A 13,078-nucleotide genomic window follows, 5' to 3' on the forward strand; every position below is an offset into this window, starting at 1 on the left:
CTTGTAATGAGACCACCATTGGGTATGTTTCAGAAATCTCTTGTCGTGGCCTGACATGGCCTGGTGATTAAAGCACGTGACTCGCAGATTTCGAATCCCGTCACCTGACATGCTCGTCCTTACAGCCGTTGGGGAGATATAATGTGACGGTCAATCCCAATTTTCTTTGGCAAAAGAGTAGCCGAAGAATTGGCGATTTGTGAAATTGACTAGCTACCTTCGTCTAGTCTATCACTTATAAATAGAGGCGGCTAGCACACATAGTCCTCGAATATATTTGAACGAAATTCAACAAACTCTTGTCCACATGCTTATTCTTTCACGTGTATTGAAGTTTATTTTAGGTCCATTTGTGCAGTTTGTTAAGTTTAACTTGATTTTATCACACTTTCTCTTCATATTTTAATAGGAACATCGTATTTGAACAACTCTAATTTTCAGTATATTTTTGTTATTGTGACATGTGATAAATATTAAACAATATATTGTTTGACAGATAATGTTAGTTATTTCATCATAAAAATTGTTGCTTATGATAAAATAACAAGATTGTCTTGGTTTGAAGTGATGGAAATGAACAACATGCAAAAGGCAACCACTGTAAAAAACCTATAATAATTCTAAGTATCAGCCATTGAAAATTATCTTTATCAAAAAAGAGCCAAACTCATGATTAAACATTAGAAATCAACCAATGAAATTGACACAGATCTGTACTTATGAATTTAATGACGTTTCACCACGTTGTTTGCTGCATGGTTGATAAAGCTCACATAAGAGTGATGTTAACAAGACACCATTCAGTCATATGTGGTGTACTATGTGAAGTGAGTATTTAGAAGGAGAAGATGGCGTGATCTGTATTAATACCAACAACAGCCCTTTCATGCAATATCATGCTCTTGGTGATTCTCCTCTGTGTCACAATGAGACTTGGCTACACTATAAACTCGTTCCCTACATTTCACTCTTTACAAATGAGTTATGCACTCAAATCGTACTCAGCTGACTGTTGTTATTCAGTTGACTGTTGCTAACTCAGTTGACTGTTGTTACACTTGAAAGACGAAGTAAAATAAGTGCAGCAGCCAAAGAATAAAGAGGAATATACTTTGATAGCTCCAAAGCTAACTGATGCTGAGTATGTTAATTTGACCAGATTGATGAAGCCTCAATCTGTGTTTTAAAATTCCATCTTTAAGGAATACCAATGTAATATCTGTGCAAATCTCTTTGGAACTTCTCCGCATTAAATGAACAATAATTCTTCAACAGTACTTCAAGCCAACAACTGGCGTTTCTGTGTTCAGTAACTCAGGTATACTCTATTATTTCTTTAATGTTACCTTCATTAAAAGTGTTAATTTATTGAATTTATTTTTTATTATTCTTTTATTATAAAAGTTATCTTTAATTGTATATTTAGTAAATAGATTTAGGACTGAGTTAAATCTCCTACGCAGGACGAACCTTGTAGGATAACATTGGGTTTACGGACGAAGGTATCGTTAATATCGAGGGTGCCCAACTGATGAAACAATGCATTATAACTTTTATAAGCAAGAGCGTAATACCACTATACATACGTAACTATACCCACTACCTTAAAATTGTTATAAAGAGAACAATACAGTCGGCTCGTTCTACTTTGGTGATTTTTGTTCTCGTAGTTTTGATATGTCATCCATCAAGAATTGATACCTAACCATGCTCGTTCTCTCGCGCAAAACCTTTTGGTAGAAATGAAGCACGATTATGCTGATAACTAAAGTAATAATCACATATTTCGAAAACATATTGAAAACATTCGCCTCTGGATACAACCACACGATGGAGCTGTTGTACATAGAGGAATAGATATCCCTCACTAGCTTAGTATGAGACCACAGTTGTTATTCTTCCTGCAAGAGAGGTGCAACCAGCAAACTAGAAAGGAATCAAATCTTTCAAGAATTGTAGTAAAAACGCTTTAAGTGGTAGAAGCAATAAATTATCACATAAAACTACTGAACATTGTATTTACCAACCTGAATGTTTTATATATATATATATAAAGAACTAGCGAAAGTATCCGGCTTCGTTCAGGTTATTAGGTTGATATTGTGTGTGTGTATTCTGAACCCATTTTAGCATAGAATTATAACCTATATACTTTTGTTGCTAAGCGACATGACATTAAAGCCATTGTTGGAACGCATTATTACCAAAACGCACTGGCTTTCTATATATTAGGAGTTGTTATATAAAGAGCCACTTCCTTCCTGTGTGGGTTTTCGCTAGCTTGCCTCATTAAAAAGAATTTACCAATGTTTGACTGCCTCGACTGCACTTTTCTGCCTCTTTGTTGGTCGAGTTTGATTTTGCAAAACTTATATATTTCAGTTAGCTATCAAATGTGAGGTTAGGATATACTAATAGCTAAAGCACTCTATAACATTCCATAATAGTTTTGTTGCTAAGCGACGATGTATATTGTTGATTATTACCAAAAAAAGGAGCGTGAAGGCGTTCTCGACAGTATAACATCCCATAATAGTTAAAAAACACTCTTTAACATCCCATAATAGTTACAACTATCCTATAGTATCCTATAATAGTTACAAACCACTGTAAAACAACCCATAATATGTAAAACACTCTATAACATCCCATAATAGGTTTGTTGCTAAGCGACGAATATATTGTTGATCATTACCAAAAAAGGAGCGTGAAAATGTTTACGACAGTATAACATCCCATTTTCTGCCTCTTTGTTGGTAAACTTGATTTCGCAAAATTTATTTATTTCAGTTAAATTTGAAATGTGAATATAGGGTATACTATTGCCACATCATTTTTGACAGACTATAACATCCCACAATAGTTAAAAACACTATAACATCCCATAATAGTTAAACAATCACTCTATAACATCCCATAATAGTTAAACAACCGCTATAACATAATAGTTAGAAAACACTCTATAGCATCCCATAATAGTTCAAATGTTCTATAACATCCCATAATAGTTAAACACTATAACGTCATACAATAGTTTAAACCAATCTGTAGCATCCCTTAGTAATAAAAACTACTCTATAACATCCCATAATAGTTAACAACTACATAACATCCTATAATAGTTAAAGAAAAACACAATAACATCTCAAAATAGTTAGAACACTCTAACATTTCATGGCGATCACATTTCTTTTCTATGTGGTTTTTCGTATAAAAATATCATTACACATAGATAGATAATATACAGAAAATAAAGTTACAAACTGAATTACATATCCAATATTCAAACGCCTACAAATGAAAACTTACCACACAAGAAACTTTTTTTTATTTCAAAGCCTTCGATCCTGTCTCTAGGACTGTTATCAGGTTGCCTGAACAATATGCTAATTGTAAACTCTCAAGTGAGTGTTACAAGTTAAAACACGCGTGTGTATCAAATTGAAGATATTCCAATGAGTGTTATAGGTTAAAAGATACGACTTTTACTTGTAACAAATATCCCACAATAGTTAAACACTCTATAACGTACTATAATAGTTAAAACCAATCTATATCATCCCATAATAGTTAAAAGTACTCTATAACATCCCATAATAGTTAAAAACAATCTATATCATCATATAATAGTTAACAACAATCTATATCATCCCATAATAGTTAAAATTACTCTATAACATCTTATAATAGTTAAAACTACTCTATAACATCCCATAATAGTTATGAACTACTCTATAACATCCCATAAAAGTTAAAGAAAACACAATAACGTCAAACAATTAATAGTTGTGTTCCAATTTTGTCTAAATGTAACAAATGTCATTATGGTGGATTTATTTATAATTTCAATAGCTATTTTCAATCTGCGGGCATTCCATCTATACGTAAATGAGTCTGTAGTACGTAGCCACTGACACATAATTCTTATCATCTGATGTGAAAGATGAAATTTATCACTGAGCAGTTCGCCGCCAATGGCTCAACTGTAATTACTGGATTTGTGACACCAAAAATCGGGTTTCAATAGCCGTGGTGGGCACAATACAAACAGCCCATTATGTAACTATAACCCGGTGGGACAGCGGTAAGTTCACGGACTTACAACACTGAAATCCGGTGTTTGATTTCCCGTGGTGGGCATAGCAGATATTCCAAAAAAAAAAAAACTTAAGTAGTTTAGTGTGTAATCTGTCAGCACTCCCGGGCACTCTATTACATTCTATATACAATAAACTGCTCTTTAACTCAACAATGTGACATTATTTTGACGATTTGGGAGAAGCTTCAGCATAATGTTTGTGTGTTAACTTATGTAAGGAGACTTTTATTTTAATGTTTTTTTTAATCTGTTCGATCATTCAAAAGTGCAATGGTTTGCTTATACAAAATTTTGACTTTGCTATCAAAATTAGATGTATATGTAGGAACACTTGCTGTTGTCCGATTTCAGTCTCTTTACAATTCTATATGCGTGGAATAGGTGCATTTGTATATATAACTCTTGTCCATTAGGAACGACTTTAGCAATATTTGGTTTAAAATATTTTAGTGTTTATTGCATACACCTTAGCCATTGACATTTAGAGTCTATGGTGCACATCAGTCAAATTTATGTAAGATATGACGTTGAGATCTCAATTGAAATGCCACAGTTTAGGCCCACAACACTTCAGTCCATACTAATAAATACTTTTTTGTACCTCCCTATTTTTGAATTGTGATTGTGTGTGTGTGTGTGTGTGTGACCGCCATAGCTCCAAGAGAAAAGAACCTAGAAACCTAAAATTTTGCACCCATAAACAGTTGACCCCGAGGGTGTGCACCTGGGTATTACTTAACTTATTCACGTGCGTGAGCGCATGCGCATCTTTTTAATGAGGCAAGCTAGCGAAAAACCACATAGAAAAAAAGTGGTTCTTTATACAACAATTTCTAATATATAGAAATACCAGTCCGTTTTGGTAACAATGCGTTCCAACAATGGTTTTTATGTCATGTTGCTTATGTTATACTTTTATGCTAAAATAGGTTCAGAATACACACACTATCAACCTAATAACCCGATCAAAACGCAATAATTTCGCTAGTGTATATATATATCTGTGTGTGTGCGTGCGTGCAATTGTTTGTTTATGTATATTTGTGTGATTTTGTAATAATATTTATAAGCAACTTTGTTTGGTAAACTTTGATACCAAAAGACATTTTATTTAAGGAGCAAATATAATATATATATACATATAAAGAGAAAGAAAGTAACAGCATGTTGTCTACTAAGTATGTACCTTAATAGATATGATACAAAACTTGTCTGAAATGTAAACTCGTAATATTATGTTGCCCATTTAACGCCTATGCACAATCGATATCTTGAAACTTTATGTCTTAGAATATCAACATTATTTCATTATACATATTGTAATAATAATATTTTGGCACATGTTATTTTGTTGTCAATGAAAACCGAACATAATATTAAAAGTGGCATGCGGGATTATGGAAGTAATAAGCATGTCAATTTTCACTAGTCAAGATATGTAAATATCAGGTTAGTGCTAATTTAAGTTAAGCTTCTTTGAATCTGATCCATATGAATTTACTCGCTAATTTCAGTTAAGCCTCTTTGAATTTGATCCATATGAATTTACTCAATAATTTCAGTTAAATCTCTTTAAATTTGGTCCATATGAATTTACTCGATAATTTCAGTTAAATCTCTTTAAATTTGGTCCATATGAACTTACTCGCTAATTTCAGTTAAATCTCTTTAAATTTGGTCCATATGAATTTACTCGCTAATTTCAGTTAAATCTCTTTAAATTTGGTCCATATAAATTGACTCGTTTTCTTCTTCCTTTTAGAAGTAACAAACACATAAATCTTATATCTATTCTATGTAATTACTTTTCCATCGTATTAAGGTATACAACAACCAGTGTGTATAACTTATCTTTGTGCTGTAACAAATGGCTCATGCATGATAAACTAATCTTAAAACGAAACTGGAAAATTGAAAATATTGTGCAATATGTCATCAGTGGACACAAAACACAATCGTATCGATTTAAATACCTAACTATCATCCAAAGAAGAACAGGAAACAGAAAGAACTTTGTTTTTTTGGAAAAAATGTTAATACATTTATTCAATAATAACGTGTTTATACAAAATTTATCGTACCCAACATTTGTTTTTGCCAATTCGGTATTTTAGAGTCTGACGCTATTAATAATTTTTCTTCTTGTTTTATTATATTTTAAAATAATATATCTTATCATGTCGAAAACTCGTTAGAAACCTTAACTTAGTTTGAGATAACGTTTGACTACTTTTCACAATTAATTCGAAACTTAACATACACACTGCAGTATTGAGCAAAGCACTACTATACGAAATTGAATATGAATATTTTTTTAAAGAATGTTCTTTAAACATTTACTTATTAAATTATAATACATATTACGGTACCTAAATAAGGCAATACAGTCAAGCTGCTTCAGTTTATGTTGAAGAAATTCTTGAATATTCACTGACAGAAACATAATATAGTTAATTGGTCTTGTATTTTTTACAAGCTTAATCCCATTCATGTGTTTACGTTTTGAAAAAAAATAAGCAAATATTTTAAAAGGATCTGTATGTTGAAGTTTGTACGTTTTCAAATAATATAAATAAAACTTTGTTTGTACGAAAAACATTTAACATTAGCTATCACCAAAACACTTGATCATCTCTAGTTTTACATGATGATCATCTCTTGATCATCATGTCAACAAGTAATTTTCCTAGTACAAGGTATATCAACGCAAATTTGGGTAAAGTGACATCTGAATATTTCTAAGTGTCAGTATTTAAACTTAGAATATAACTGATATGCTCTTTGGCTTATTTGTAACATGGAGGAACAAGTTATCATTCGTCTACATTACCTAAATATTTCAAGATATTTCAACAGGACAAAACCTCTAGAATTTAGTATAATAAATACAGGTTTACAGTGCAACAAGTTAAAAATACCTCTTTTCGTAACATGTTTACAGTACAAAACATTCAACCTTATCACAGAAGTGGCAGTTAAGCCAACAACAACAAAAAGCTTCCAATTTAATACCAACCAAAGTCTTTTCCAACAAGTTGATAAAATTTCAAGTTAAAGGGTCGATAAAAATCTCGTAGCCTCTGCAAGGACGTTGTATTAATTTTAGGGTGAGTTCGCCCTTTTGTTTTGTCCAAACAATGAGACTTTGATCGGCTTTTTCGTATACAGGGAAATCCTTTTGTTTCGTTAAAGTAAAAATACTTCTGATCTACAACTTTCTGTAAGCCTAGAAAATCTTGAACTTTAGCCATTTCTCCTACTGGATCTAAGATTAGGTTTTCACAGCTCACGAAATGAAATTGAGTAAGTGGGAAAAACCGACGCCATCTTTTCAAATGTTTGGCATACAGACCGATTCTGATGGCCCTCCATGAAGTGTCTACGAGCCCTGTAGTCACGTTCAAAAATGCCATTTCTTCAAACCTCTTGGAACCTCGTTGCTTACTAATGCCTTGAGTGTAATCGGAAATAGCTCTAGTCACTGGGTCACGAACCGCAACGATCAGTTTCATACGATGTGACATATTGTAGACACGTGCAGGCACTTCAGGTGTCACGTAGTAGCTGGGAGTCTTCTCAATAGTAATTTGCCCTTGTGTGCTTGGCGGCATTTGCTTCCTGAAATTCAAAGGAAAACATTAAATCGTTAGGAAAATAACTACGACTTTTCATGTGTTTAATGAGTAAAACAGAAGTTTGCTGGACTCAACCATCTGTGAATAATAATTGAGCGATTACATCATGATATTTCTATCATCACTTTGCACACAAAACTACTTATGATTTATGTGCGTCCATTGTAAATGCCTTGAACGTAGTTTTATTAAAGAAAAAGGTCATGACAACGCTTAATTACTTGGCAAAAAATAGTCACATTTTATAATACAGAGATTGAGTACGTTATATTAAAATAATTTTGGAGCCTCAGCACGTGGCTACAGCTTATATGGCTACGTAGGTCATGCTCTATATAGCGACTTTGCATCTGAAGAATAGTTTCCATTTCAAAGGGCATGGTCGAAATGCTTTCATAGCCATAGCATACAACTCTTCCATGCACAATTTCCATAATCTATCTAGTCTACGAGGACAACGGTTTCCCAACACCCATCTTAACAGTCAGTATGCCTTCTTATAAACAGCATGAATACCCATTTCATTCTTCAGCTACTTGAGGTACACAACGATTGACCCGGAGCTTTGATTGGACGCCTTAATTGGTGAACCCATACCCCGTTGGCCTCGTTTGCGAATAAATGCGGTAATTCTGATAGTAAACCTTGACCTTTGTAACCATTCTCCTGATCTTGACTTTCTACTGGCGCATTATCCAGCCATAACTATGGATTCCTTCGAAAACATTTCGAAATGAATTTCGCCCACTAACCTTTAGATAATAACACGAAACTTGTTACAGGTATGTAGGTACGCATACGCTTCGTCAAGTGTCAACGCGTACTGCCACTTTTCTTCCCTTGGTACCGTTCATACAGTTTCTATAATTGGTGTTCTTTTACTGTATATATTGTAAAAACAATCTGTATAAAATTGGCTTTTGTCGCTTTTATGGATAGAGATCCTTCTTGATTATGTTTGTATACTGTTGTCTGGAGCACATAGACAATTTTTTGCCACTGATCTTTGTGTTCATGAATTATCATCTGTTACAAAATGCCACACTTTTTTTTTCTACCTCGTCTGAAGAACGACTTGTTGTAGGTCTCCTTCTGGATGGTCCTTATCCCAAGTTGATACATACTAATTTGTTTTCCAATTCGGTTTAATACAAGAAATATCTCCGTCTTGTAAATTCTAGATCACAGATCTGAGTATGTAAATATTTTGCATCAGAATGGGCTGACACCTACACTTCTCAAACGTAAAGAATTTTGTGAGGTATCACATCACCCACAAAACAATGCCAAAATGTAGTTACAATACATTTTTTACCACGACTTTACATCGGCAGTGGTTGTCGTGTGACATGGTGACTTGCATATTCAAAATCGTCTTGGTATAACGTACTCAACCATCTGTATAAACGTAAGATGAAAATATACTTTAAAACCGTGCGATGCTATATTATATATTATTATAAATATAAATAAATTGAAATTAAAAAAAACTTTGAACTTGTGGTGTCTTGAACTTATACAAAGTAATAGCATCATCTTTAAGTCTGATTACATAAAGAAAAACTAGAAATACTTTATTTGGTTTTATGGTTGAATGTTGATCTAACTTGCATAAAAACTAAATAAGAAATATTCCAAACGAAATGGTGCTTTTATCTCAACATGCCTTCCTATGGAAATTAGATTTCATCGAGTATGACAAAACGGCTGTACATTATTTCAGATTAACCCAGTGTAGCATAAATAAAAAGTTGCATTAATTTTTTACCTTGTTTTTTACCTTCAGTAGTAGAAATAGATTCATCTCAATGTCAATATAAGGAATGTACAAAAAAGCAAGGATCATATGTGAATATTAGCTTCACTCATATTTAACACCAGAGAGATCATATAAAAGATGCCTAACTACACGTTAAAAATATCAAAATGTTAATAAAGTCAACTTACTTACACATAACAGTTCCAGCCTCATAACAAAGTCACGTAATTATGTTTTTACAAAGCACTTTACAAACAACTTCCTTACATAACGCATTATATGACAAATTTGCTTACAAAACTAATATTCAGATGTCGTGACTGGTACATTTTTACAGAATCGACTTTACAACAAACACATTTAACTATATATTCTTAATACCTACACATTATGATTAACAGAGTACACATGTTCCTACACTTTAATTATGTATGCTTTATTATCATTCGAAATCAAACAGGTATGTTTATTTAAAGAGAATCCTAACCAATAAAATAATTGTTTGGGTTAGTTACAGTGTTGACAGTCGTGCCATTTACGGATGCAACTTTAGAATAATACAAGTATTGTTCTCAAGAATAAAGGGTGAGCTATATATTTATTTTTGATAGAAGCGGGAAATCCCCCCCCCCCAAAAAAAAAGAAGTTCTTCGAAAAAGATTACTCAAGCTTGTCTAAATGTAGATAATAAATCTGTATTACCTCGATCGTGTGGACTATGTCCAGATAAGAATCTCATCATAAAACAAAAGCTAGTTTTCTTTCAATACTCTTTAACAGACAAGAATGAATGATACAAATAGCATATGTAAGTTCTTTCATGTGAGTAGTCCCACAAGTTAGCATGCCCTGGAAATGGATGATAAATAAAAACTACGTTAAACAGTCGCTTACCATAACATGTGATTTATTATTGGGTACCAAAACTAGGTTGCTTCAAAAATTGACGTACAGTATAATCTCGATACAGAGTTGTCAGTCTGTCTGTTACTGAATAACTAACTTCGAGGAAATTTATTATGGTAACTCAGGCGGAACTTCCCCACCACCCACACAAAAAATAGAGTTTAGATGAAAAAATAATCGAACGAACGCTCGAGTATAACAACCATTTTAATCTTAGTGCTTTGATGCTGTGAATGAAGACTCAACTGTGAAAGGAGATAGGTAACGAAATATCCGCAACTGAAATTGACGTCTAATGCAGTTCGTAGACCTTTATATCATACGAACGGTTCGAGTGCAATAACTTGAGATAGTGGAAGAATTTAGTGTTTTTCTTTTCTTATATAAAGTCATATCGGGATATCTGCTGATTTTAGTGTTGTTTCTTTGTTTGTTTTTAATTTCGTCCCTAATTTAGCAGTGCAAGACTAGAGGGAAGGCAGCTAGTCCAACTCTTGGGCTACTCTTTTACAACGAATAGTGGGATTAACCATCACATTATAACGCCCCCACGGCTGAAAGGGCGAGCATGTTTGGTGGTACAGGGATTCGAGCCCGCGACCCACAAATTTTGAGTCGAGCACCCTAGCCACCTGGCCATGCCGAACGATTATAGTGTTGTAAACCCGAAGACACTAGTGGAAGATAGCTCATGCTCACGTTTATAAAATTACATTTTAAGCCTGGCAATGTCAAGTACTTTTCTTAGTATTGTGAAATATTAAGATTATTTATAAAGAAGTTGGGTAGGTTATATTAAAACGATTTTGAGTATGTAATTCAGCAGCTAACGTGATAACCATAGCCGATATTGCTCTTCGCTTACCATGGTTGATGTACGATTTGTTTTAGGCCTCTTCTTGGATGGTCCTGATGCTTATTCATTTGTTTTCTAGGTATACAAGGGATAGCACTGAATACGTATTTTTGATATGAATGTATGGATATTTTGCTCAGAAAGAATTGTTACACACCCATCCAAAAGTGATCAATTTTAAGGTGGCGTCTCAATGTCTACTAAACGCTAGACAAGTTTTGTCACATGCGTTTCACTGCGATTTTGCGTCTTGTAACAGGTGAGAATCCACGAACAAAAGGCTCAGTTGCAAAAGCAGTCCGCGTGCCTCAGGCAACAGTATGCAACATGATCAAGAAAGATCTCCGTCTGGAAACGAGGTCAACAGAGCATGGGCTCACCAAAAAAAAGCTTACATACATATCTCGCACTCAACCATCTTATATCTCAAGCAGCTGGTTAATGAAACAGAATTCATGCTATTCCATAAGAGAACATATCGGTCATGTCGCCAGACGCAGATCCTGTGGGTATATTTACTTGTTTGTTCACTAAACGAAAGCAATCAGGGAGAAGTGGTGTGCTTTGGATACAGTCTTACGGCCATGCATTGTGCAAAAGAAACTACGCTACAGGGCTAATGTCAAGATTCACGGTTGTTAGGTAAACCATGAGTGAATGTGGCGATATAGACTGTAATTTCGTCTCAAGTTCTGTAGACTCAAGTATTTTGGTCTGCCCACTTGAAGTTTGGATGGTGTTTTCTGGTACATAATCTTAATATGATTTTCGTACAAGCTATAAAACAAACGTTTTCAATGTAGCAACAAAAAGTAATGCCGATATCGTTTAAAGTTGCAGTTATATAAGTTATATAAGCCTTTGTATTGAATTATAAGCTTGATAATAATAACATTTCGGATCGATAATATAATCTGTTTCAGGATCGAAAGAAATCATGATAGTTGATATCTTATTAGCATTTTAACATCTAAAGCACATTAAGAACATGAAACCTGAGCTCTTTAACAGCTTAACCTGTCATTTCTTACCCCTGAAAAAGACAAGCCTGTCAAAAGCGCTGACTTTTCATCGTGTTTTTTTTTAAATGTAATTCACCAAACGTTTTGATTATATGTACTTTTTTGCTATCATAATTTTTAAAGATGCATAAAACACTTACAAAGCTTACATAAAATGGCTTAAACGAAACCTTTGGAATGACATTTCTCATCACAATATTAAATGCTAGCAAGGTTAGTGATATGGCCTTATAAAATAATTCTACTGCATTTATCTCCTATGGGTACCTAATTATAGAAAACAAATATTCGTATCTATGCAGACAACTGCTTGGATTTGATAAAAGAGGGACAAGAACACTTCTATTTATCATGAAATATTTTGGCAAATCAGACAGTTTCTCAACATCAACGTCTCTCATTAATACACAAATCATATTTCAATACAATAAACGGTCCAAAAGAAACTTATGATTTTGGGTATAAATGTTCTTAATGGATTGCGTGGATAATGTTTCATTCTTATGTATCGCTATAATACAAGATGACGCTTTAACCTTCTTGAAATAATATGAATAAACTACATGATAATATTTCAATCTACTTGAGATTAATATAGATGTGTTCGTAACGACGTTTCAACATTTTTTTTAAATCGATATAATAATAGTATACTTCCAAAATATGTCTAAATCGATAGAATTAGTATTGGTATACTAAGTTATTACATTTCACCAAAATTGACTTTACGTAGTTATAGTTTAGGGCCTGGCATGACCAAGTGGTTAGGGCGCTCGACTTGCAATCTTAGGGTCGCGGGTT

The 13,078-nt window shown here is 33.5% G+C and overlaps 1 protein-coding gene across 1 annotated transcript in view; it reads right to left on the reverse strand.

Annotated features, from left to right (window-relative positions):
• Positions 1-6,161: 6,161 nt before the first annotated feature.
• Positions 6,162-13,078, reverse strand: part of LOC106460543 (heparan sulfate glucosamine 3-O-sulfotransferase 3A1-like) — a gene marked incomplete at its 5' end in the record, with an annotated part of 21,161 nt that continues 14,244 nt past the window's right edge. Inside the window, one exon of the mRNA XM_022387550.1 lies at positions 6,162-7,717. Within this exon, the coding sequence (XP_022243258.1) occupies positions 7,105-7,717 (613 nt within the window). The remainder of the gene's footprint in view (positions 7,718-13,078) is intronic.

Source organism: Limulus polyphemus, unplaced genomic scaffold, assembly GCF_000517525.1.
Source record: "Limulus polyphemus unplaced genomic scaffold, Limulus_polyphemus-2.1.2 Scaffold34, whole genome shotgun sequence".
Classification (NCBI taxonomy): Eukaryota; Metazoa; Arthropoda; class Merostomata; order Xiphosura; family Limulidae; genus Limulus; species Limulus polyphemus.